The sequence below is a fragment of the Dromiciops gliroides genome, chromosome 1, assembly GCF_019393635.1.
Source record: "Dromiciops gliroides isolate mDroGli1 chromosome 1, mDroGli1.pri, whole genome shotgun sequence".
In the NCBI taxonomy this organism is placed as follows: domain Eukaryota; kingdom Metazoa; phylum Chordata; class Mammalia; order Microbiotheria; family Microbiotheriidae; genus Dromiciops; species Dromiciops gliroides.
In genome coordinates this window covers 114,323,375-114,348,788 of record NC_057861.1, presented here as the reverse complement: position 1 = coordinate 114,348,788, position 25,414 = coordinate 114,323,375, and the positions used below count along the sequence as shown (strand labels likewise).

General features: G+C 39.4%; 1 protein-coding gene across 1 annotated transcript in view; it reads left to right on the top strand.

Moving 5' to 3' along the window:
• Positions 1 to 25,414, top strand: part of COL14A1 (collagen type XIV alpha 1 chain) — a 275,177-nt gene that overhangs the window by 221,668 nt on the left and 28,095 nt on the right. Inside the window, exons 41-45 of the mRNA XM_043992943.1 lie at positions 6,225 to 6,278; positions 8,070 to 8,141; positions 14,297 to 14,332; positions 16,769 to 16,835; positions 21,805 to 21,993. Of these exons, the coding sequence (XP_043848878.1) occupies positions 6,225 to 6,278; positions 8,070 to 8,141; positions 14,297 to 14,332; positions 16,769 to 16,835; positions 21,805 to 21,993 (418 nt within the window). The remainder of the gene's footprint in view (positions 1 to 6,224; positions 6,279 to 8,069; positions 8,142 to 14,296; positions 14,333 to 16,768; positions 16,836 to 21,804; positions 21,994 to 25,414) is intronic.

Below are 25,414 nucleotides of genomic sequence, written 5' to 3'. Positions count from 1 at the left end.
ATTTTCAAATTTGAGACTGCTGGCAATGGAGAAGGGGAGGTGGGTGGGATTGGTTTGTTAGATGCACAATGAAAGGCTGCTTTACTTTCTGGGGCTTCAGAAAAAATAGAAGGAATGCAATTAAACTTGCCTTAAAATTTTCTATTCATCATCCTTTTGGGGGTGTTTTTGTTTGTTTTAGTTTGCTTAAAGTAATAGGTAAGAGACAGATATGGTGTTGTGGCTGGAGAACTGGCCTTGGCATCAGGAAGACCTAAGACTTAGGTTCAAGTCTTGCTTCTTACACATATGACCTGTGTGATCCTGGACAAGTCACTCAACCTCCTCCTGCTCTAGGCAATGCTCTGAGACTAAAAGTTGGAGAACAGGTGCTGACCAGTAGTGGCAGAGGGAGTCCTATCACCTGGGAATTCCCTATCTCAATGAAATCACAGGTCCTTTCCCTATCCTTGGCCTCATGTGAATCTGAGCTATTAGCAAAGGTGACATGGCAGCCTTCTTTGTTGGTATTCACAGTGTGCAAATGTTCAGGTGAAGATGAGAGTATTAAAAAAAAAGTTGGTGGTATATGGGAGTACAATGAGCTTCAATTTTAGTTCCAGAAAAACTAAGGCAGGTAGATGTTGTGGGTAAACTGATGCTTCCTTATACAGTCTCTTCTGGATGATCTGAAAGATGTGATAATGGAAAGAATTCTGTATTTGAAGTCAGAGGTCTTGGGTTCAAATTCTGTCTCTACCATTTATTATCTTTAGGACCTATGGCAAGTCACTTATAACTTGTGTGGACCTCAGTTTCTCATCTGTAAAATAAGGAGGTTGGACAAAAGGCTTGTAAGGTTCCTTTCAGATCTAAATCTTCAATACTAGGATCCTATGATTAGATTAGTTGAAACAACTGGGAATATTTAAACTGGGGAAGAAAAGTCATGGAGGGTCCATTGTAATTATTTTGAAGCATCTGAAGGTCTCTTGTGTTGAAAAAGGAACATACTTGTTCTGCTTGGCCCCAGAAGGGAGAATTTGGGGAAAGACAGTGGAAATTGTAAGAGAAGCCAATTTGTCTTGTCAACAAATGTTTATTAAGCATTGACTGTTCCAGACACTGTGCTAAGCAATGAATGCAAGCAAAAAGATAGTATCTGCCTTCAAGGAGCTTACATTCTAAGTGGGGAAGATCACATATAAAAGAGAGCTAAAAACTAAAGGTAGTGGCGGTAGGAGGATTGGGCAACCCCTATTGGGGCTGGGGTGAAATCTCAAGAGAAGAGTGAAAGATGGCTGGCATGGGTCCTTCCTCAAAATGGAGGTTATAGGAGGGACTCACCAATAAGATAAAGGAGTCACAGAGTCAGAGGATATTCCAGGATGAGAAAACATCCAAACAACTAGAAATAAACAGAAGGAGAATTGAAGTTCATGGGAAGTAGTGAATGCCCTGTTGTTGGAGGTCTTTAAGTAAATGTTGAATGGCCATTTGCTGAAGATATGGGTCAGGTATGGGCTCTAGACCACATGGCCTCGGAGGGCCTTTCCAAGTCAGGGATTGTGCAATTCTATGATTCAGTGAGTTTGAGCCAAGGCACAAACAGGGTCTGTGTCAAGAACAACCTTTAATTCCCTTCTTCTCTGAAGTTTAAACACATGTGGTTAGCCAATGCTTTTTAAAAATTCAGGGGCCTCCTCAAATTGTACACGTGGCAATTTAATCCCTGCACTCAAACCCAACACCATGGGATAATTATTTCTAAACTCCTTTGCACAAGTTTAGGAGAAAGGGGAGGTTTATTTATTCCCTCTTGATTTTTATCAGAATAATGCTACTATCTGAAATCATGATCTGGGGAGGTTTCTTTCCTTCCTCTGTGAGCCCCACTGCCCTGAGTTCCTTTTGAAGTCTCATTCCTCAGGGAAGACACTGAAAAAGCAGGCTGGGGATGAGTGCATGCTGGAGGGATGTGGCTGTGTGTGTGCATATGTGTTTGACATTTTTAATATTTAGTCTTTCATATCTTTAGAAAATGAAAAACCATAAAAGGGTTCTCTTTTAATAATTTTCTTACATGGTTGAAAATGGGCTCAGAATTCATGGTATCATAAAGAAAACTTCCTAAAACTTAGTAACTAATATTAGTAATTAAATTAGTAATTCGGTTTTTTTTTTTCCTTTTCCCCACTCAGCAGGATATCTGACTTCACTGGTCTTCAGTATTTAAAATGAAAAGTTTTGATTAGGTGACTTTTCTCTATCTTCATACTTTTGACCTTCCTGCAGTGCTTAAGAGTATTGACCAACCCTTCTTTCTGGTTACCATCTCTTCCCTGGATTTTTGGGACATTAAACTTTCATGGTTGTCAGACTATCTGCCAGACCATACCCTTACAGGATTGTTATTCCTATCCATCCTATTCCTGAGTGTGCTGCAGGGCTCTATCCTGGGCCCTCTCCTCTTCTCTTTCTCTCTTCACTCCTTTGGTGATTTCATCTGCTTCTAGCCAAAGCCCATGATTCAATTTTCATCTCTAATTAACTGCCTCCCAGTTCTATATATCCAGCCTACATCTCTCTCCTGAGCATCAATGTTGCATCTTCAGCTGTTTACTTGACTTCTCCATTTGGATGTAACATAGGCATTTCAAATTCAACATGTTCAAAACTTAGAATCTTTTCCCCTGAATGCAACCTTCCTCCTAATGTATTTATTTATCTTGAGGACACTGTAATTCTTCTAGCTCTCCCTCCCCTGGATTCACAACCTAGGAGACATACATGACTCTTAAATTTCTCCTACCTCTTATAAGTTGCTAAGTCTTATATCCTTAACATCTAGTACATATATCCTTTCTTACTATTCATATCCCAGTTGCCCTCATACAGGTCCTTACTGGGCCTAGGATCAGGAAGATTTCAAATCTAGGCTCAGATACTTACTAACTATGTAACCCTGAGCAAGTCACTTCACCTTTGTTTGCCTTGTTTTACTCATCTGTAAAGCAGGGATGATGATAATAGCATCTACCTTGCAGGGTTGTTGTAAGGGTCAAATGAGATAATAATTTTTTCTAATGATGAAAGTTTTTTTAATAAAATTATTTGTATTTAATTTTGCCATCATGAATGAATCAATAATCTCCTTTAGAAAAGCAGTTTCTGTATTATGTTGCCCATGTTTATAATTTCTCTCATATTGAATAAAATGATTCTTGATTTTCTTCTTTACATAAGTAAATATTTCTTGGGTACTGTACACATCCTCTCTATATATCCATCTCCTATTCAGGAGCCAACTGATTAAGTGGTATAGATTGACAGAACCCACCAATCTAGCTTCTCCTTAATCCCAAATACTTTGACTTTGATGATAGCAGGTGCTTAATTTGTCATTAATGACTGACAAATTTGCTCAAGTTCAGGCCTTTCCTCCCTCAAATGAGATAACAATTAAAAAGTTCTTAGCAAAGTGCCTGGCAAATAGTAGGTGCTATGTAAATGTTAACTATTATTTATTATTATCATTGATCTCATGTATCCAGGATAGTTCTCCAATCCATCCTCCACACAGTTGCCAAATTGGTATACCTAAAGTGCACATCTGACCATGATGTCATTACTTTTCCTAAAAAAAACTTCAGTGGTTCTCTATTGCCCTTAACTTAAAATACAAATTCCCCTGTTCCGCATTTAGATTCTAAATAAGGTGCCAAATTAATCACAGATAGCCAGCAGCACGCAGCCCACAAACCTCCATCTTCAACTAGATTATAATTGTAATTGGGAAATATTTAACAAAATAAATAAAATACAATAAAATATAGATAATACTAACTTGTGGTTTCCTAAGTCAAAATGTGTCCCTGTGGGGATTCATTTCTATTTAGTTTGACACCACTGATTTAGAACACGTCACGATTAGACTCCAGCTTATTTTTACAGCCTGATCAATATTACTCATCCTCATGGATTCCACATTACAGCCAAATTGATCTTTGTATTGCTCCTGTATACTACATTCCATCTCCTACCTTCTCACCCTTCTACAAGCTGATCCTTCCATCTGGAATCATCCTTCTCCTCTCATCAGCCTCTTGGACCCCTGAGATCCCTTTAAAGTACAGCTCAAATGTCATTTCCTTCTAGAGGCCTTTCCTAATTCTCCTAGTGATTAGTATACACCTTCCCCCAAATCATTGTGTATTTTATTTTTATCCTGTAGGTTCTTATCTGTGAACATGTCATATGCTCAAGGGTGTGCTGGAGTCAACTTGAACCAGCTGTAGAGAGTCGATTGTTATATTTTTAGTGTTAGCATTTACATGGAAATTATCCAGTGTTATAAATCAGGGCTTGATTTATTGTTTGGCTGGCCATCTAAACTCTAGAGACTTAAGAAGATGATGTTGCTATTATTTAGTTGTTTCAGTCATATCCGAACCTTTGTGACTCCATTTGGAGTTTTCTTGGCAAAGATACTAGAATGGTTTGCCATTTCCTTCTGCAGCTCATTTTGCAGATGAAGAACTGAGGCAAACAGGGTTAAGTGATTTGCCCGGAGTCACACAGCTAGTAAGTGTATGAGATCAAATTTGAACTTATGAAGATGAGTGTTCCTGACTCTGGGCCCAGTCCTCTATCTTCTGTGCCATCCAGCTGCCCAAAGAGAGTGATAGAAAAATGTTAATAATGCAGATTAAACTTAAAAGTGCATCTTCAGTTTTGGGGGGGGAGAGCTAATTGTAAAACACTTACCAGCATACCACTGTATATGCCCCTTGTGGAATGTAAGCTCCTTGAGGGCAGGGACTGTCTCACTTTTAAATTGTTGTCCCCAGTATCTAGCACAGTGTCTGGAACACAATAGATAATAAATGCTTGTTAAACCTCAGTGAAATAGTAAATGGTGGTGCTTATTGGAAAAGTGAGAAGGAAGGGCTAATCTTTTGTGCCTCACTTCAAGAGGATGATTAGTATTGCTAACACTGGTTAAGTGATCACATGAATCCATGGTGTCAAGTGAAACAATATAATGGAGTCAGTTCAGTAGGAACAAAGTAAAAATGGGAGATTGGCTAAATAGTGTTCTGGAGGGGTTTCACATGGGTCGCAACAACCTTAGGTGGGATATGCCTATAGTCACATACTCTAGCCATATAAGAGGAGGCAATCCACTTTTTAACTTTCGGCACTTAGAAGCATAATTAGAGATATGGTATAGCATAGTTGTGTGACTGTGGGTAGGTCACTTAACCCTGTTTGCCTCAGTTTCTTCACCTATAATATGAGCTGCAGAAGGAAATGGCAAACCACTCCAGTACCTTTGCCAAGACAACCCCAAATGGGGTCACAAAGACTTAGATATAATTGGAAAAAAATTACTAAACTCACATATACACACAGAACATAGTTGGGTTCAAATCCTACCATTAATATTTATTAGGCGTGGGGGCAGCTAGGTGGCGCAGTGGATAAAGTACTAGCCCTGGATTCAGGAGTACCTGAGTTCAAATCCAGCCTCAGATACTTGACGCTAGCTTTGTGACCCTGGGCAAGTCACTTAACCCCCATTGCCCCGAAAAAAAAATTATTAGGCTTGTATACATGGGCACATCAGTGAACTTCTCAGTATCCCTAGGCAACTATATAAGACTTCAAGTTACAGATGATTTATCTATCTGTATCAGGGAAGAATGTTTTTATGCTGAGGGCTCCCCACACCAATGAAATCACAGGTTTTGAGTCTCTTTAGATTCTCAGATTCTCCACAGTACTTGATTAGCAATATTGACTTTTGGTAGAGATTTTCGATGTCATTGCCCCCCTTAGAAAATGAAGGACAACAACAACATCTAAAGCCCTCTTAGGGAATCAGAGTTATTAATTCATTTTCTCACCTGGTCATTATTTACCAGGGGTATGGCTCCCTTCTCAGTTGTTATGCTTAATTTTACAAAAACACATTCCGGAAACTAGTTCCTGTTTGAGTTTGTAAGTGGTAATTTTTACACCTTAAAGTCCCACAGAGTACCATTTAATGTAGCCAAGTGACACAAATATGCTGCCAAATATACTGCCAAAAAGACATTCCCCTGAAGAGTTTGAAAGAAACCATTCCTTAGTAGCCCAGAATAAACAAGTGGTCTTAGCGCCCCAAAATTTGTAAAGCTTTTTCTTGAAAGCCTCATGCTAAAGAATGATTTATATACTTTATATTTCTTTCTTTCTTCTAGGGCCTGCCTGGTAAAGATGGACCCACTGGGCCCCCAGGACCCCCTGGACCAATTGTAAGTGAGCAGAATATAATGGGATAGACTTTCTTTCCAATTCTTTTATTTCTTTTGCATTTTCTTTTCCAGAGATGATGTGTATTTTATGAACCTTAAAGTACTATGTCAATGTTGGTGATTGTTATTATTATATTATTATAACCTAAATAACCATTTCTGCAACTGTGAAAGATAGACTGACTGTAGATGTGACCATTTTGTTTCCTTACTTATAAAAAAAAAAATAAAAATGATCGGGGCAGCTAGAAGGCGCAGTGGATAGAGCACCGGCCCTGGAGTCAGGAGCACCTGAGTTCAAATCCGGCCTCAGACACTTAACACTTACTAGCTGTGTGACCCTGGGCAAGTCACTTAACCCCAATTGCCTCACTAAAAAATTTAAAAAATAATAAATTTTTTAAAAATGATGTTGGACTAGATGATATCTAAAGCCCTTCCCAACCATACCATTTTAAGATTCTAGTATTTCATGAGTAACTTTCTCTGCTGATGGTCACACCGACCCAAAGGTAGTAAGTACCATATGATGGATCAGTTCATATTTAACATCAGAAAGCAGACTCTGAAATTGTCAGAGCAGATTTGGAAAAGAGGTGCTGGGACCACAGTGTGTTTGTTTTCTCTTTGGCAGTTTTAATTTGAAGGATGTCCTTTTGATACTGAACAGAACATTACCCTGAACATATTCTAATATTTACATGATCTCATCAATTTAGGAGTTCCTTTTGTTGATGCAGCTCACAATCCATCCATGCCTTCCCATATCATGTGACTCTGGTGCATGGTCTCCAATAATTTCCACGCAGGGGGGCCACCCAGTGTGAAGTTCGTCTTTGCTCTCTCTAGATATCTCAAATACTAGTGGAACTGTCCAACCACCAATCCTCAGAATATCCTCTGGAGCAATTATCACAGAGCAAATTGTGTGTGAACATGGGAATGATGGTGTTCTTCTTAGGAAGGGCAGCATTTTCCTTGGCGTGAAAGTTATAAGTGTTTTATCTATCTATGAGATGTAGCAACGATACCATCACTACAAACTTCAAAATGATTAGATTCAACTCAGAAATATACCTACAACTTGTGGTGCCTAGGGAAAATTCAGTTGAATGGGGTAGAGTGAAAGACAAGGGATTATGGAGGAAGATAAATGAATCGGGTTCTGCTCATCTCCCCAAGACCCTATCCCCAACCCCAAGGCATGATATAAAATGTAAGCAGGGTGGGAGGAAGGTGGGGGCAGAAGGCAGGCCCCAGGAAATAAGTGCCATCTTTGGGGGTGGAGGGTTGCCACATGACTTAGATTTAGGAGTAGACTCAAGCTAGAGGCTGATTTGGATGTATGGGGAAATGAGAAATAGCAGTAACAATTGACTAGGCAGCAGCTGTCTTAAAAGGCTATAGCAGCATTTAAATATAGTATTATATGATATTTATTATAAATATAGCTTCCTATGTTTAGTTTGTATGATTTTATGATTTCATAAAATACATATTGGCAATTAATTGATGAAACCTGGGGCAAGAATTTAGTAAAATCTCTCCTGATTTCAGGAGTGGAGTCTACTTAGAAGTTGGTCCTCTAGTTTCCTGGAAGTGAGGGATGGGGGAAATAGGGATAAAGAAAGGAGCTACAAAATGTACTGCTGGTCAGTAATTAGAGAGAGAGAAGAAAATTGTGTTATTTTTTTTCTGTTAGAATTTGAATGTTATTAAGAAATGTGAAACAGTTTAATGAGGAAAAAAAAATGTGGATCTTGACTCTCTGTTTACCTGGTCATCTACTAGGGTATCCCAGGAGCCCCGGGCATCCCAGGTATCACAGGAAGCACTGGACCACAAGGTGACCTAGGACCGCCTGTAAGTCCTCTGATGTGTTCAGCCATGATGAGTCTAGCCATCTCCTCTTAACATGTGTATTTCAGTTAGCATTTCTGCTGCTCAGAAACATTTCTTGACTATGGAGTCTTCTATTAAGGACTGCGAGGAGGTTTGAAAGAAAGTTTCTTATGGAACTTCAGTCTAATACAGAAGACAGGACAAAGCATGTGTGTATGTAAAGTATGGTTAAAGATGAAATAATAGTTAATGGACACAAGAGGAAAGAATAAGAAACAAGAGAGCAAGTTATACTTGTTTATAAGCTAGGTGTCAACTTGGTTTGATTCAGTAAAGCTAGACGTTGGTTGTAGGGATCTATTGGCAAAGCCTAGCTCCTGATTTGAAATCTTAAAATGCTTGTAAAATTTAAATATGGATTAAAGATGTGATTCTCCCCCCACCCCACCCCCATCCCCAAGAGACAAAGTCTCTTACTTAAATATACATTGGGAATAAAAGTGTAAACCAAACACCTTAAAAGCAATCCTCTCCCTTTATAACTTTTTTTTTTTTTTAGTGAGGCAATTGGGGTTAAGTGACTTGCCCAGGGTCACACAGCTAGTAAGTGTTAAGTGTCTGAGGCCGAATTTGAACTCAGGTACTCCTGACTCCAGGGCCAGTTCTCAATCCACTGTGCCACCTAGCTTTCCCCCTTTATAACTTTGATCTTCATGTTTACTTATCTTTGATCTCTAGCTCCTAAATCTTCTGGGCTGCTATTGAAACTCTATAAAGTGGGAAGAAGAAAGAAATAAGTGAGAACTCAGTTTCTTGATATGTAAAATGAAGTTACTGGACTAGAAGACCTCTAATTCTAAAAATTAAACAATTTTATAATTCTTGCTATAATATTAGTCAACAATTTTTTTTTAAGGCAATGGGGGTTAAGTGACTTGCCCATGGTCACACAGCTAGTAAGTGTCAAGTGTCTGAGATCGGATTTGAACTCAGGTACTCCTGAATCCAGGGCCGGTGCTTTAACCACTGCGCCATCTAGCTGCCCCAGTCAACAATTTTTAAATGACATAAATCTCTGACATAAAAAACTTAACATATAAATATATGAATAGCTCCAAATATATCCATAACTTTGAGATATGAGAAGGAGGGGGACAAGGGGAGGTGATTGTTAGTGGATGGGAGTGACTAGGGCCTAGAAGGCTAAATCTGGCAAGGTCTCTGAGTATTCACATAACATTCACATACTATCCCTCTCTTTGTCTCCTCCCTCCCCACATTATCCTCCCTCCCCGCCCCCTCCACTGCCTTCCAGCCTTTGGCTGCTCATATATAAAATCACAGCGCATTTCATCCTTATAGTTTCAGAAAATGGTTTGTTCCGCCCACATTTCACTCTGCCTAAATCATTTGCAAAGGCCAAACCTATCATCAGCAATCTCATCCACATACTTTGATTTCTATATAGGTTCCTACTCACAAGGCACATCTATCTAAGCAGCCTTTGAAATTAGTTATGAGCCACATGGGAAAATCCCTCTGGTTACTTTATATAGTGACACCTTATGTTTATTCTTTCAAGTTGGGAATGTCACAGTCAAGATTCCCCTTCTGTGTTTCCCAGAGAGTAGTTAGGGTTTCAGAATGAGGGTCCCCAAGGACCTTGAATTTTTCCTATTAAAAAAGAGACCCAATTTCCAGTCTGGGCCAGAGATTTCCTTTTGCCTTGTGTCCACGGGCTGTAAAGCAATTTGTGCCCAGCTAGCTGTCACTCTGTGGTGAATCATGGCCCCTGTTCAGAGCTTGAAGCCTTTCTCGGTTTTATTTGGACCTCTGTCTAGGAAGGCAGGAGGAAAAGAGGCCAAGAAAGACAGACACGGGGAGCACTTGAACAAGACAACATGTTTCCCACTTTAGTGCCAAACACCCACCGTGGGCCTCCTGCTTCTTGGTGCAGAAAGTTCTGCTACTGCACCAATTCATGCTTGAATTGTGTGTGCAACCTGAGCAAAGAGACAGAGATGGAAGAAAGGTTGAATTCCCGCTTCTGCCATATGTTGGGCATTTTCCTCATCTGTAAAACTGGATCCTTTCCAACTATCCCAGATGTAAATATTTAAGATTTTATTGTGATCATGGGATTTAGAGCAGCAAGAGACTTAGAGCAGGGATTCTTAACTATTTTGTGTCATAGCCACCTTTGGCAGTCTAGTGAATCCTACTGAGCCCTTCTCAAGATAATGCTTTTAAAAACATAAAAGATGTAGGATGACAAAGGAATCCAATGGCATTGAGATCATTATCAAAATATTGCTAAGTCCCAGGTTAAGAACCCCTGCTTTAGAAAGTATCTAGGCCAACTACTTTGTTTGACAGAAGAGAAAAATGATGCCCAAGGAAATTAAGTAACTTTTCCAACGTTCTGCAGAAGCTAAGACTTGTATCCAAGACTTCACTATCCAGAACAAGGTCACTTTCTGGTCATTTAGGTAGCAAAAATGTCCTGGAACCATAGCTAGGTGGTGCGGTGGATAGAGCACTGATCATGGAGTCAGGAGAACCCAAGTTTAAATCCAACCTCAAATAATTACTAGCTGTGTGACCCTAGGCAAGTCACTTAACCCTTATTGTCTAACCATGGGGGAGAAAAAAGAATTTACTATGTGCCAGGTCTTAGGGTAAAAAGAAAGACAGAAAAAATCCCCTGCCCTCAAGGAGCCAACATTCTAATGGGGGAAACAACATGAAAAGAACTAAGAATGCATATAAGATATGTGCAGTGTAAATGGGAAGTAATCACTTCATGGGGGTGGGGCAGGAAAGACAATAAAGAAGGTGGGATTTGAGCTAAGTATTAAAGGAAGCCCAGGACACTGGAAGTTACAGGGGAGGAAGAAGAGCATTTCAGGCATTGGGTATAAACAGTGAATAGGCAGAGTTTGCTCTCAGGTAGGTGCAAGATTTTTGGTTTCAGTATAAAGTTAACAAAAGGGATTTATCTGAAAATGTTTTTATAGGATCATAATTTAAGACATTCATTAGCTCTCAGTATAACGTCATTAATTGAGTCAAAGCATGCTAGCACGCAATCAGAAGGCATGACTTTTAGTTCTAGCTTTACTACCAACTGTGTGACTATAGACAAATTACTTTCCCTCCCTAGGGCTAAATTTCTCATTCATTCATCAACTTTTCATTGAACATGCTATATCCAAGCCACTGTGTTGGGCACTGTGCAGATTACAAAGGTATCCCGCACCTCAAGGAGCCCACAGTCTAGAAGGGGCACATACATATATGTATGTTCACATACACATATACAAATAAGATAAGATTGTAATGTGAAGTGGTACATGATGAGTACCAGAAGAAAGAGACAAGAAGAATGCCAGGAGAATTCAGGCTATTAGATGTAGAACTGCAAGAGACCTCAGCAGCCATTTAGCACAATGTCCATCCTTACTTGCAGGATGAGAAGAATGAGTTTTAGAAAGGTTAAGTGACTACTGAAGGTCACAAGCAGTAAAAGACAGGATTCCTGACTGAACCCATGTCTTGAGTCTACATCCTGTGCTCTCTCTACTCTACTTCTCTCCAGAGGAGGAGTTCCAATCACTTCTGAGTTAGGGGGATGTGGAAGTCAGTCAGGGAAGGCTCCATCAAGCAGGTGGTATTTGGGGTGGGCCTTAGAGGATAGGTAAGATTCTGGCTGGGGCAGCGAAGTGACACAGAGGAGTCAGGAAGACTCATCTTCCTGAGTTCAAACCTGACCTGAGACACTTACTAGCTGTGTGACCCTGGGCAAGTTGCTTAACCCTGTTCACCTCAGTTTCCTCATCTGTAAAAGGAGATGGAGGAAGAAATGGCAAACCACTCCAGTATCTTTGCAAGAAAAACTCCAAATGGGATCACAAAAAGTCAGACACAACCAGAAAAATGACTGAACAACAACAAGAAAATTCTGATTGTCAGAAATGGAACAGTGAGGAGGTTGGGAAATCCTGGGTAAAGGGATGGAAGTGTCTGAAGAATAGAGTTTATGCAGAGGAAGAATAAGATTAGGTTTGAAAGGTAGGCCAAGGGCAAATTGTGAAGGAACTTCAAAAATCTGGTTAAGGATTTGAGAATTTATTTTGTAGGTAACTGTAAAATAAGCAGATGGCAGTGGATATTCACTAAGGTCTCTTCCATCCTGAAATTCTATGAATGTGACTACTGTAGTTTCTTTTCTTTACATTTCGAATGTTACTAAAGTTCAAAGGAAAATTGGCCACTTTTACCCGTCTACTCAGCATCTTCAAGGAATATGTGTTTTCCCTCAAAGTATGCTTTTGGTGGAGTTATAGGAATTAACCTGGTGAGGAATTTTTATTTTATTTTGCTTTACTCTGCAAAATCAAAGGAAATGGGTCAGACAAGTTAGAATAAACAATAATTTCTTATTACACAGGAGCACTGTTTTGCAAAAACTCCTACTGACCCTTCATACCTTGTCCTGAAAACTAAAGAAGAGATGTTTTGTTGTCTTTGTACCTCGAGTGCTTTGCATAATATTTTGCACACTGTAAGTGTCCCATAAATGCTTGTTGAAGCAGCAAGGTGGCACAGTAGATGGAACACTGGGTTTGGAGTCAGAAAGACTTGAGTTCAAATCTTGCCTCTGACATTTACTCGCTATGTAACTCTGACAAAGCTACTTAACCTCTGTCTACATCAGTTTATTCAACTGTAAAATGAGGATCATAATAGTACCTACCTCCCAGGGTCATTGAAAGGATCAAATAAAATAATATTTGTGAAGTACTTAGCCCAGTGGCTGGTACATTCGTTGTTGTATTCAACTGTGCCTGATGTCATGGACTTTATCCATTGAGTTTTCTTGCCAATGATACTGGGGTGGTTGCCATTTCCTTCTCCAGTTTATTTTACAGATGAGGAAACTGAGGCAAACAGGGTTAAACGACTTGTCCAGGCTCACACAGTTAGTAAATATCTGAGGTTAGTTTTGAACTCAGATCTTCCTGACTGGAGGCCTGGTGATTTATCCACTGCCCCACCCTACCTGCCCCACCTGGCACAAAACAGATGTAATATATTAATAATTCATTTAAAATGACTAAATGCTAATTCTGTATCTCCCTCCCTTTCCCATGTCATATTGAATTGAATTACTAATTAATGGCATACATTACATGGCTGATTTGTAGGTCATATCGAGAAGTACCTACCTTTATACTTTAGAAATTGCCTACAGGGGCAGCTAGGTGGCGCAGTGGATAGAGCACCGACCCTGGAGTCAGGAGTACCTAAGTTCAAATCCGGCCTCAGACACTTAACACTTACTAGCTGTGTGACCCTGGGCAAGTCACTTAACCCCAATTGCCTCACTAAAAAAAATAAAGAAAAAAAAGAAATTGCCTCCAATTGACACTACCTATGGATCTTATTGAAAAGATCCATGTAATGAAATATATTCAACATTCAAATGCCTACTATTTTCACATCTATGGGGCAGAGTCCATAGAAAGCTGGCCTTAGAGTCAAGAGGACTTGGGATCAAGTTTGCCTCCAAAACATATTAACTGTGTGACTTAAGGCAAATCATTTAAAGTCTTTGACTCCTTTTCCTAATCTCTAAAATGAAGGTGTCAAACTGGATGGCCTGTAAGATCCCTGCCACCTCTAAATATATGATCTTATGAACAAAATAATTCTACTCCTAGGAATGGGAACTACGTCTATTAATAGGAGAATTAAGGAGAGCATTTAGATATTATAACATTTTTTTAAAAGAGTAATAGCAATGTCTCTGCATTCCTTGAAACCCTCCATCTTTCATGAAATCGGGTTGAAAGGAAATTTATTGTGATAAAAGCGTATACTACCTATTTATTGTCATACTATCTATCCTATTTAGAAACAGTAGTGTACTCCAAGATGAAGTGTGGTGCTAGTGGAATGTTTTCATCCATACTATGTCAAAAATAACTGTCGGGGCAGGTAGGTGGTGCAGCAGATAGAGCACCAGTCCTGGATTCAGGAGGACCTGAGTTCAAATTTGACCTCAAACACTTAACACTTACTAGCTGTGTTACCCTGGGCAAGTCACTTAACTCTAATTGCCTCACCAAAAATAAATAAATAAATAAATAACTGTCATTTGTCACTTCTTTCAGGGTCTTCCTGGAGCAAAGGGAGAAAGAGGAGAACGGGTAAGTAGACCATCACTGAGTTTGTCGAATATCAGTTTCCTCACTGGGCCTAAAATTTCATCTTGAAACAATTTCCAGAACCTTAACCAGGGTGGGGTGACTAGGGCTTTGACCTTCATAAGACTGAATTGAGACAGTGCTGACAGCACTTGGAGTCCTTCAGTAGCATAGAAACAACAGAGTTTAAGCATCTAGTTAGCAAGAATGATAACTTAAAATGGAAAACTACCAGAATGAGGATTGGTAAACTCTTTCCTCCTCAACCCCAGCACATACTGACTATGCCGATAGTAGCCTCCTGTGATGTCCTATAGTTTCTGTCTTCACACCCCTTTCAGGGGTGATCCGGATGCCTCCCCTAACTGAGGGTACCTTTCATGTTGCTGTACCTGCACTTGTTTTTGCAGTGTTGGTCTCTTGGGTAAAAACACCTCATTAAAGCTCTGGCAGCTGCTTTTATGTTATCCATACAAATATGTTTTTACTGGTTCTTGTGATTATTTTTCATTCTTAGGTCCCTCCTAGACTTCCTTTGATATTAAAAATTGACGTAGCATTCTCTTGTAGTGGCAGGGGCCCAGAGCTGAGGGACTGGCCTCTAGTGCTACCTCCACTTATGACCCCTAAAGGCCTATTTTCTCATTTGTAAAATGGAAATAATTATACTTGTCCTGCCTACCTCACAGGGTTGTTGTGAAGAACAAATGTTTTAATAGCTTCAGAAGCATTTCAAAAAGTTAAGAGCTGGGGGCAGCTAGGTGGCACAGTGGATAAAGCACGGGCCCTGGATTCAGGAGGACCTGAGTTCCAATCTGGCCTCAGACACTTAACACTTATTAGCTGTGTGACCCTAGGCAAGTCACTTAACCCTCATTGCCCTGTTTCCAAAAAAAAAAGTTAAGAGCTTTATATAAGGGTATAAATTATTATTGTTCTTGTTACTGCTGTTATTATCATATTATACTCATTTTCCTCATGGGCTTGTTCCAGACTGGAGAGGTAAAGGCATGCCAGTAGACCAGAGTCAGACACAGAATCAAAGAACTGACTGAATAATATATTAGAAATCTTATGTAATAAATGTTGGCCCGGGGCAGCTAGGTGGCACAGTGGATAAAGCACTGGCCCTGGATTCAGGAGGACCTGGGTTCAAATCTGATCTCAGACACTTAACACTTACTAGCTGTGTGACTTGGGCAAGTCACTTAACCCTCATTGCTCTGCAAAAAATAAAAAAATTTAAAAAAAAATGTTGGCCCAAAGTCTAAGCAGTGTTGGCAATGGTGATTAGTAAAGTTAAGACCTTAGCTTGAAATTCTTCCCTTTCCTTTCAGCTGTATTGTAAGTTATCAAGGAAGCTCTGATAGAATTTCTAGGTTTGTTTTAGTGTCTTTTGTAGGGTTAAATGGCAGAAGCATCCAATGAGCTTTTTCTTTGAACAATGCATCTGGGAAAACGGACAATATAAGTATAGAAGGTTCTTGTTTCTCTGTATCCACCACAGGGCTGGTGTCCCATCTAAATTCAGCAGAAGTGATAATACCTTGGGCTGCAACCTTTCCTTCCCCACAAACCTTTAAGTGGTGATCTGGATGCCTCATAGACCATATCCTTCAGGGGAACCCCTACTATTCCCTGGGAGATAATAATAGCTAGCATTTATATAACACTTGCTAATGTGCTAGACACTGTGCTAAGTACTTTACAAATATCACATCATTTGCTACTCAGAATAACCCTGAGAGATAAGAGCTACTATTTTCTTCATTTTACAATTGAGAAAACAGGCAGACAGGTTAAATAGGTTACATAGCTGGTAAGTATCTGAGACTAGATTTGAACTTAGATCTTCCTGGCTGTCTCTAACTACCAAAAGGCTTTTCCTGATCTCCTCTATTGCCTTACTACAACCCTTCCCCCAACTACCATGTCTTTTATTTTGTATACATCATATACATATATGTATAGTATATATGTGCACATATTATATAATATATTGATATAAATTTTATTTATTATATATGTATGATCTATATGTATTATATGTTGTGAGAAATAATTATTAATGGGGTTTAAGCAGAAAAAGACTAGTCCCCAATATTTTAAATAACACAATATATTTATATAAAACATATAAGCACATATATTACATATTTGTTTTAGTTTATTTTAATCAGTTTATTACTATGTGTATATATGCACATGCATATATCATATATCTATATTTGTATTTGTACATGCTTTCTCTTCTTGGTAGAATGTAACCTCCCTGAAAACAGGCATAGTATCTGTTCCTTTTTTGTCCTTTTATCTCTAGCTCAATTTCTGGCATGTGAGAGGAGCTTGATAAATACTCATTGATTGGTTGTGTTTGCTGATCTGAGAGTGATGGATATTTGTTTGTTTGTTTTTAACTTTTTCTTTTTGTCCCTTCAGGGTGACTTGCAGTCCCATGCCATGGTCCGTACAGTGGCTCGGCAAGTGTGTGAACAGCTCATCCAGAGTAAGCTCCTGTCCTTCACTATTTTAATTTTCCATTCCTTTTGACAGTCCAGAAAGAGGGTACCTCTAAGACAAGCCAGCCAGAAGCAAGGTTTTAGAGAGCAAGACTGATCACTTCAAGAATCTGTATTTATTAGTATTTGAAGGGAGGGGAAGAGTCCAGACCCATGATTTCATTGGGATAGGGAATTCCTGGGAAGGGATTCAGCTGCTCTGAAACTTAGTCTTAGGGAATAGCCTGGGAGGTTAAGTGAAGCAATTGCCCAGGGTTGCACAGTCAGTATTTATAAAAGATAGGACTTGAAAGTACTAAGGTAGGTAGAACGTTGGGATGGAGAAGATCTGAATTCAAATCCTCCCTTAGGCACTTCCAATCTGTGTGACCACAGGCAAGTCACTTAGCTGCTCTTAGCCTCAGTTTCCTCATCTATAAAATGGGGATAATGATAGCATTTACCTTACTGGGTTGTTGTAGGGAGAGCATATATGTAGGGTAAAGTGCTTTGCAAACCCTTTAACCTCTATATAAATCCTAGCTATTATTTTTGAAACCAGGTCTTTCAGATTGGCTATCTATAGACTATGTTACTCTGCCTCTGGGCATAGCAATTAAAGTGATCAGTTTGGTCAGGCTGCTGTCTGGATCTTTTTTTTTTCTCTCTCTCTCTCTTTTTTTTTTTTTTTTTTGGTGAGGCAATTGGGGTTAAGTGACTTGCCCAGGGTCTCACAGCTAGTAAGTGTTAAGTGTCTGAGGCCGGATTTGAACTCAGGTCTTCCTGACTCCAGGGCCGGTGCTCCATCCACTGTGCCACCTAGCTGCCCCTGTCTGGATCTTTTGAAGTCAGCCCTATCAGCCTTAAGGAATCTGTTTTACCTATCTCATTCATTAAAATAGATAGATATTGTTACTCTGAGGCTTAGCTTTAGAGAGAATCCAGAATAAGTAAGTATCCAAGAAATGTTTTACAATGTTAATTTCCATAAGTTCCTCTGGCTTGAATTAGTACTTCCTTTTTAGCCATTTCACATCTGTTATCTCTTATTATGGTCCAAGGCACTTCCTTTTTTATTTCTTGGGCCTCATGCCAAAAAATATGCCAGGAAGAATTTGCTATAGTCTGGTGGTATTTATTTGCAGCCTTGTCTTATTTCTTCCTTTTCAAGGATAACTTTTCCACAGTCCACAGTTGTGGGGTTTGATTAATCATGGCAACTTCCTTGATGCCCTCCACTTGTGCCCCTTGCTTTACTTGCCCCTCCATTGGTTGTGACCCTCTTCTAAATAATGCTTTCTAGTGGCTTTCCACTGAGCTGGCCCATGGTTAAGATTTCCAGCACCTGGGGCAAATTCAGTTGAAGAGGGCTTGGGGAGCTTGGAACGAAGGTATCTATCAATCAACTCATAAGCATTTATTAAGCATGTATTATTTTATGCCAGACATTTTGCTAAGTAGGCAATGCAGATAAAAAGGAAAAGGGAAAATAGTTCCTCCCCTAAAAGTGTCTAAATTATAATGATGAGAGAAAACATGTAAATAAATGAATATATATATGCATGTATGTATCACATACACACACATATGATACTGAGTAGATGAAAGACAGCATTAAAGGAGGTCTACTGCAAAAGGAGTATGCCAACTCCCCCCTCCAGGTCCCAAATGCTAACTTATTATTACAGCTATTATTATCAAAGGGTTTGAAAGAAAGAAAAACCACCCCTAAAGAGAGTGCCATAAGATTCTGATGTTTCAAGAGAAAGCTAGGTTTCAGTAAATATTAGGAAATAGAAGGAATATGAAAGTAAAAGTTCTAGAACAAAAAGCAATTTGTTAACAATGTTGGGGAAAGGGGTCCAGAGAACACAGAAGGAATGGCAGAGGGAAATGGGACTAAAAAATCTAATTAATATCTTTGGACAGGGAATTGAGTATTGAGGTTGCAAGCCAGATTGCAAAGGTTTGACAAGAGAATGAAAGGAGAGGAGGTGGAAACAATGAATGTAGACAACTTTTTCTAGGATTTTGGCTTAGAAAAGGAAGAGAGTTATATGGAGATTGCTGAGTCTATTTAAGGTTGTTTTTTGTTTGTTTGTTTGTAGGATGGGACTATATGGGCATATTTGGGCATGTTTGAAGGCGGTTAGGAAAGAACTATTAGATAGGGAGAGATCGAAGACTGGAATGAGCAAAGGTATGACCGAGGAGACAGTCTGCTAGAGAAAATGGGATGAGATAGGATGAAAGGATCATTTGAAAAAAGAAAGGTTTCCTCATTAGTTAGATTAAGGGATAATATCAGGGCATTTTGAGATGAAGAAACAAGAAAATAAGGGAACTTGCCAAAAATGGCCTCCATTTTTTTTAAGTGAGGCAATTGGGGTTAAGTGACTTGCCCAGGGTCACACAGCTAGTAAGTGTCAAGTGTCTGAGACCGGATTTGAACTCAGGTACTCCTGACTCCAGGGCCAGTGCTCTATCCACTGTGCCACCTAGCTGCCCCTTAGAAATGGCCTCCATTTTTTCAGTGATTTAAGAGACAAAGACTTCAACTAAGGGTTTGGAGTCATGGGAGAGGGTAGAGGAGAGAAGATAAGGTTTAGAATAACTAATGTTCTTATGAGTGGGAAGTGGAACAGGAAATCAATTAAAATGGGAGGTGTAAAATGACTACCTAGCAGCAGTGAGGGCCCAGTTGAAGTTAGATAACATATTTATGTTTTACCCAGTGAGGTCCCATGCATACCTTCCTCCAGCTCCATTTAGTGTCATGTGAGGAAGAATAAAGGAGGCAGCTGGTGAGAATAATTAATGATTGATATTTTGAGCAATAAAATGGTAACCAGAAAAATTAACAAGGGATTTCAAAAGTAGAGCACAGTGTGGAGTCGAACTGTTTAACTATAGATAAGTAGGGGAGGAAGATGAAATCTGAGAAGGGGTAATGGCCTGAGAAATCACTGAGGCGTGGAAGGACAGGAGGTCACAATAAATGCCAGGAATCAGTTTGAGATAGTACTCAGGCATAGAGGAATTATATTGAATGATATGGGCTAAAATAGGTTTAGGAAGTATAAGGCATAAGGAAGAAATGAAATGACAAGAAGTTAAGGTCAGATAGAGGAAATATCCTAGTTTTGATCATGGAAGTGGAATGGTTGTGGGTAATAGTGAGATTCAGGATGTGATCATCTATGTGCACAAACTAACCTACCTCTTGTTACTGTGAAGGAATAGGAGTGGAATGGAGGAGTAGGTCATGGGATCATATATGAAGGTGGGATATGATCTGGATATCATGGTGACAATGTAAAGATCAGGGCACTTGGGAGTCTAAGACCTAAGTTTGAGTCCTACTCTGTTGTATGACCTTTGGCAAATCAGTTGAGCCTCAGAATTTTTCTGACTGATTAAATGAAGAAAATGATACTTTTATATAACCTGTTATATAGGTTGTTATAAGAATCAATTGCTTTGTAACAGTAAAGCACTATATATGACTGTAAGCTGCCAATATTATTATATCATCATCATTTTAAAAAGATCTTTTAATGAGCAATTATGGGAAGTAATTGATGAAAGAAACTAGAAAACTTCATATGTTAATATACCCAGTTTTCTAGACAAGATGTCAATTCAAATTACTCTGAGCTCCCTCCCCCCTCAAAAAAAGCTAGGATAAAAGTACCTAAACATAAAATTAAACCCCCTGGCCATACTGAATTTTATTTAATAAGTAATTCTTATTAACCTTACTCAGCCCAAAGTATTTCAAAAGTAACAAAATAGAAATGAGGAGGTATTTGGAGAGGATCATCAGGGAAATAAGAGCTGACACTTTGATATTTAGAGGGGAGACAGGAAAATTAAAAAGTAGACACACAGGGGGCCGCTAGGTGGCGCAGTGGATAAAGCACCGGCCCTGGATTCAGGAGTACCTGAGTTCAAATCCAGCCTCAGACACTTGACACTTACTAGCTATGTGACCCTGGGCAAGTCACTTAACCCCCATGGCCCTGCCAAAAAAAAAAAAAAAGTAGACACAGGCCTGTGATTCTACTTAATATGATAATTAAGAATTAAGAATAATGGCACTGAACTATTAAGAAAAGTTTTATTATATTCAGTATACATTGTTTAGCCAAATCATGAAGTGTTTTAGAATAATTTCCAACACCAAAGATGAAAATTTTTTAAAAGTTTCTCATGCAAAGGGGGTAAGTTTCAGTTGTCTGAATAGTTCACTTATGACATAACATTTCCTGACAGTGCTAGATAAAATAAAGTACCACATAATTCTATGCTCTTAATTAGAATTTTTAGAGAATAATTGAGCTGGGGAATTAGGGAAAGAAACTCAGAATTTGGGGGTGAGTTTTTTATTATTTTTTTCACAGTTAGTGGGAGTTTTTGCAGCTGATTCATAAGCAAAGGTTGCTACCCAAGGGATAAGAGAAGGGTTTGGCAGCCAGGAGGTGTGTTGATTCAGGGCACTTGTCAGGGGAATTGCTAGCAGAAGGGTGGAGCTGGGTTTTGTGGGTTGGGAAAGAAGTCAAATAACTCAGGAAAAGTTGCTGGAGAATGAGGCAGCTGGGTGAAGGGTTAGGGGTCAGGTAAATGTTGGTGGTAAAGACAGGATTTATAACTAAGAATAATCTTCTGTTCTGTGGTGTTTATAGAGATGTTGAAGAATAGTTTGTTGCAGAATTCCAAGCACATTAGATGTTCATTGAACACAATCCAAAGTAAACTTTTTAAAAAAAAATTGGCAAATAAGAAGGTTTTAGAGGGAGTACTTTCTTTACTGAGGGAGGGGGAGGCTGATGTATTGTTGGAAACTTTAACTCCACCTCTCCTCAATCCTAAAGAAAAAAAACTACTGTTCCCCTCCTTTCTTTCTTTTTTTTGGGGGAGGGGTCCCCTCCTCTCTTGAAAAGCTGCATTAAGTTGGCTATCTTTTCTTTTGTTTAGGTCACATGGCCAGGTACACTTCTATCCTCAATCAGATTCCAAGTCATTCTTCATCCATCCGAACTGTTCCTGGGCCTCCTGGTGAGCCAGGAAGACAAGGTTCTCCTGGCACTCCTGGTGAACAAGGACCTCCAGGCCGGCCAGGCTTCCCAGGCAACCCAGGCCAGCCAGGGACCCCGGGAGAAAGAGGTAGGTTGGTTCTGAAGAAGCCAATGAGATTGTAGTCACTCACTGGTCCTTTGTGGCTCTGTCTCCCTGAATTGGTAAAAGGAAGCCACATGTAGCAACGACTTTATAGAAGGTGAGTGTGATTTTGAAGTCTGTGTGCCTAAGCTCATGATGGCACTTCCTTGTTGATGAATGATATAAATCAGATAATCTTCATTTAAAATAAAAGTCTGTGGTTTCCTCTGCTGGACCCCACATATTGCTGTACTTGGTCATACACTACCTCACACTGTGCTGCTATCAATCAAAAAGCATTTATCAAGCACCTTCTATGTGCTGGGCACCGTGCTAAGTGCTTGGGATAGAAAGGCAAAGTAAAAGAAATAGCCCCTGCCCTCAAAGAACTTAAAATCTAGCTGGGGGAGACAACATGTACATATATGGGAATGTACAAGATAGATAACAAAGTACTTTGCAGGAGAAGGCACTAATAGTTGGAGGAATCAAGGAAGACATAACATAGAAGGTGTCATTTGAGCTGGACCTTAAAGGAAACCCAGTCCTCTAAGAAGTGGAAGAGAGGAGTCCATTGAAGCAAAAATGGCTATTTACACCACAAATAGGGGAAGGCATAGAGAAGGAAGAGGGCATGTTGTTTGTGAGGAACAATAAGAAGGCCAGTTTGGCATGGCTACAGTGCATCAAGGGGGAATACTGTGTAATAAGCCTAGAAAGGCAGGCTAGTGCTAGGTTGTGAAGACTTTAAATGGAAAACAGAAGAGTTCAGTTTTTATCCTTGAAATAATAGGGAGCTATTGAAGTTGATTGAGTAAGAGAGTGACATAATCAGACCTGCACTTGTCTGGGTGGAGGATGGATTGTAGTAGAAACTTGAGGTGAATTAGGAGGCTACTATAATAATCATGAGGAGAAGTGATTTGGTTTTAAGGGTGGTAGTTGTGTGAGCAGAGGGAAGGAGATAGGTGCAAAATAAAATGTAGAGATAGAAATGAAAAGTTTTTACAAATGATTGATTTGTAGGGTAGGGAGGCAAAAAATAAGGAATGAGGCCACCAGGTTTGTGAGTCTGGATAATGGAAAGTTTGTACCCTCAACAGAAGTAGGGAAGGTTAGGAAAGGGGTGGGTTTGGTTTTTTCTTTTTGTTTTTGTTTTTGTAGGGCAATGAGGGTTAAGTGACTTGCCCAGGGTCACACAGCTAGTTAAGTGTCGTGTCAGAGGCTGGATTTGAACTCAGGTCCTCCTGAATCCAAGGCCAGTGCTTTATCCACTGTGCCACCTAGCTGCCCCTAGGAAAGGGGTGGGTTTGGGAGCAAAGATAATGAGTTCTGTTGGGATCATAGTAAGTTTGATACACATATGGAATAGCCAAGGGGAAATGCCCAATAGGACATTTAGGAAGCAAGGCTGGCTCTCAGGAAAGAATTTAAGTTCCTTTTAAGCAAGAATCATACTTCACAGCATCTTGTACTCTGGGTATTTACAGCTTATTGCAGGCCAGGACCATGATTTTTCCTCCCCTCTTGCCCCCAGTATCAAGCACAGTGCTGACTACTGAGCAGAGCAAAAACTTGTTCAGCTGAATCAGATTTTCATTCATCTGCTATCTTTGATCTCAGTTACCTTACTGAGAAGAAGTCTGCAAAACATGTTGGAAGTAGGAAGATGGGCAATCCAGGAATGAGGGAGGGATTGATAGTAACAACCAGTTGCAATCTTTTCTGCTCCAACCTTTTACCATTCCTCTGTGTGTGTGTCTCTGCTTCAAATGTGTTTCTTGTAAACAACATATTGTAAAATTCTGGGTTTTAATCCATTCTGCTATTTGCTTCTGTTTTATGGGAGAGTTCATCCCATTCACATTCACAGTTATGATTACTGTATATTTCCCTCCATCCTGTTTTCCCCTTTGTACTTTTTTTCTTCTTTAACACTATTCCTCCTCACCAGTGTTTTGTTTCTGACCACTGCCTCCCTCAATCTGTCCTCCCTTTTATCAAACACCCTCCCTTTTCTTTCTCCTTTCCTCCCCTGCTTCTACCCTCCCTTCTATCAGTGCCCCCTTTTTCCCCTTACCCTTGTACTTTCTTAAAGGGTAAGCTAAATTTCTTTATCCAAATGAATGTATATGTTATTCTCTCTTTGAGCCAAATCTGATGGGAGTAAGGTTAAAAAAATGCTCACCCCTCCCTTCTTTCCCTCTAATGTAATACATTTTTTGCACCTCTTCATGTGATGTGATTTACCCTATTCCACCTCCCCTTTCCTCTTCTCTCCATATACTCCATTTTTCACCCCTTAATTTTTTTTATCATTATATCAAAGTCAATTTAATAACTATATCCTCTATGTATACTCCTTCTATCTGCCCAAATAGAGATATAGTTTTCAAGAGTTACAAGTATATTCCCATGTAGGGATGTAAAACAGTTTAATCTTATTGAATATTTTTTCCCTATTTACCTTTTTATACTTCTCTTTAGTCTTGTATTTGAAGATCAAATTTTCTGTTTAGTTCTGGTCTTTTCATCAGGAAAGCTTGAAAGTCCTCTATTTCATTGAATGTCTATCTTTTCCTATGAAAGATAATGCTCAGTGTTGCTGAATAGTTGATTCTTGGCTGCAATTCAAGCTCCTTTGTCTTCTGGAAAATCATATTCTAAGCCTTCTGATCTTTTAATGTTGAAGCAGCCAGGTCCTGTGTAATCCTGACTGTGACTCCGTGATATTTAAATTGTTTCTACTGCTGCTTGCAGTATTTTCTCCACTGGATAATTCTGGAATTTGGCTACAATATTCCTTGGAGTTTTCCTTTTGGGATCTCTTGGTGAATTCTTTCAATTATCCTCTGATTCTATAATATGACAGCAGTTTTCCTTGATAATTTCCTGGAATACAGTGTCTAGACTCTTTTTTTTTTTGATCATGGCTTTCAGATAGTCCAATAATTCTTAAATTATCTCTCCTGGATCTATTTTTCAAGTCAGTTGTCTTTTTGATGAGGCATTTCATGCATTCTATTTTTTCATTCTTTTGATTCTGTTTGACTGATTCTTGGTGTCTCATCAAGTCATTAGCTTCCAGCTGCCTAATTCTAATTTTTACAGCATGATTTTCTTCAGTAAGCTTTTGCACCTCCTTTTCCATTTGGCCAATCCCCCTTTCCCCTATAGGCAGTAGAGTGTAGTGGGAAAAGACTGAACTTAAAGACAGGAGTTCAAATCTCACTGCTGACATTTACTAGCAAAAGATCTATGGGCAAATCTCATCCATAAAATGGGGATTGTAATACCTACCTGAGGACAGGTAGGTGGTGCAGTGAATAGAGTACTGGGCCTGGAGATGGGAAAACTCATCTTCCTGAGTTCAAATCTGGCCTCAGACACTTACTAGCTATTTAACCCTGGGAAAGTCACTTTAACC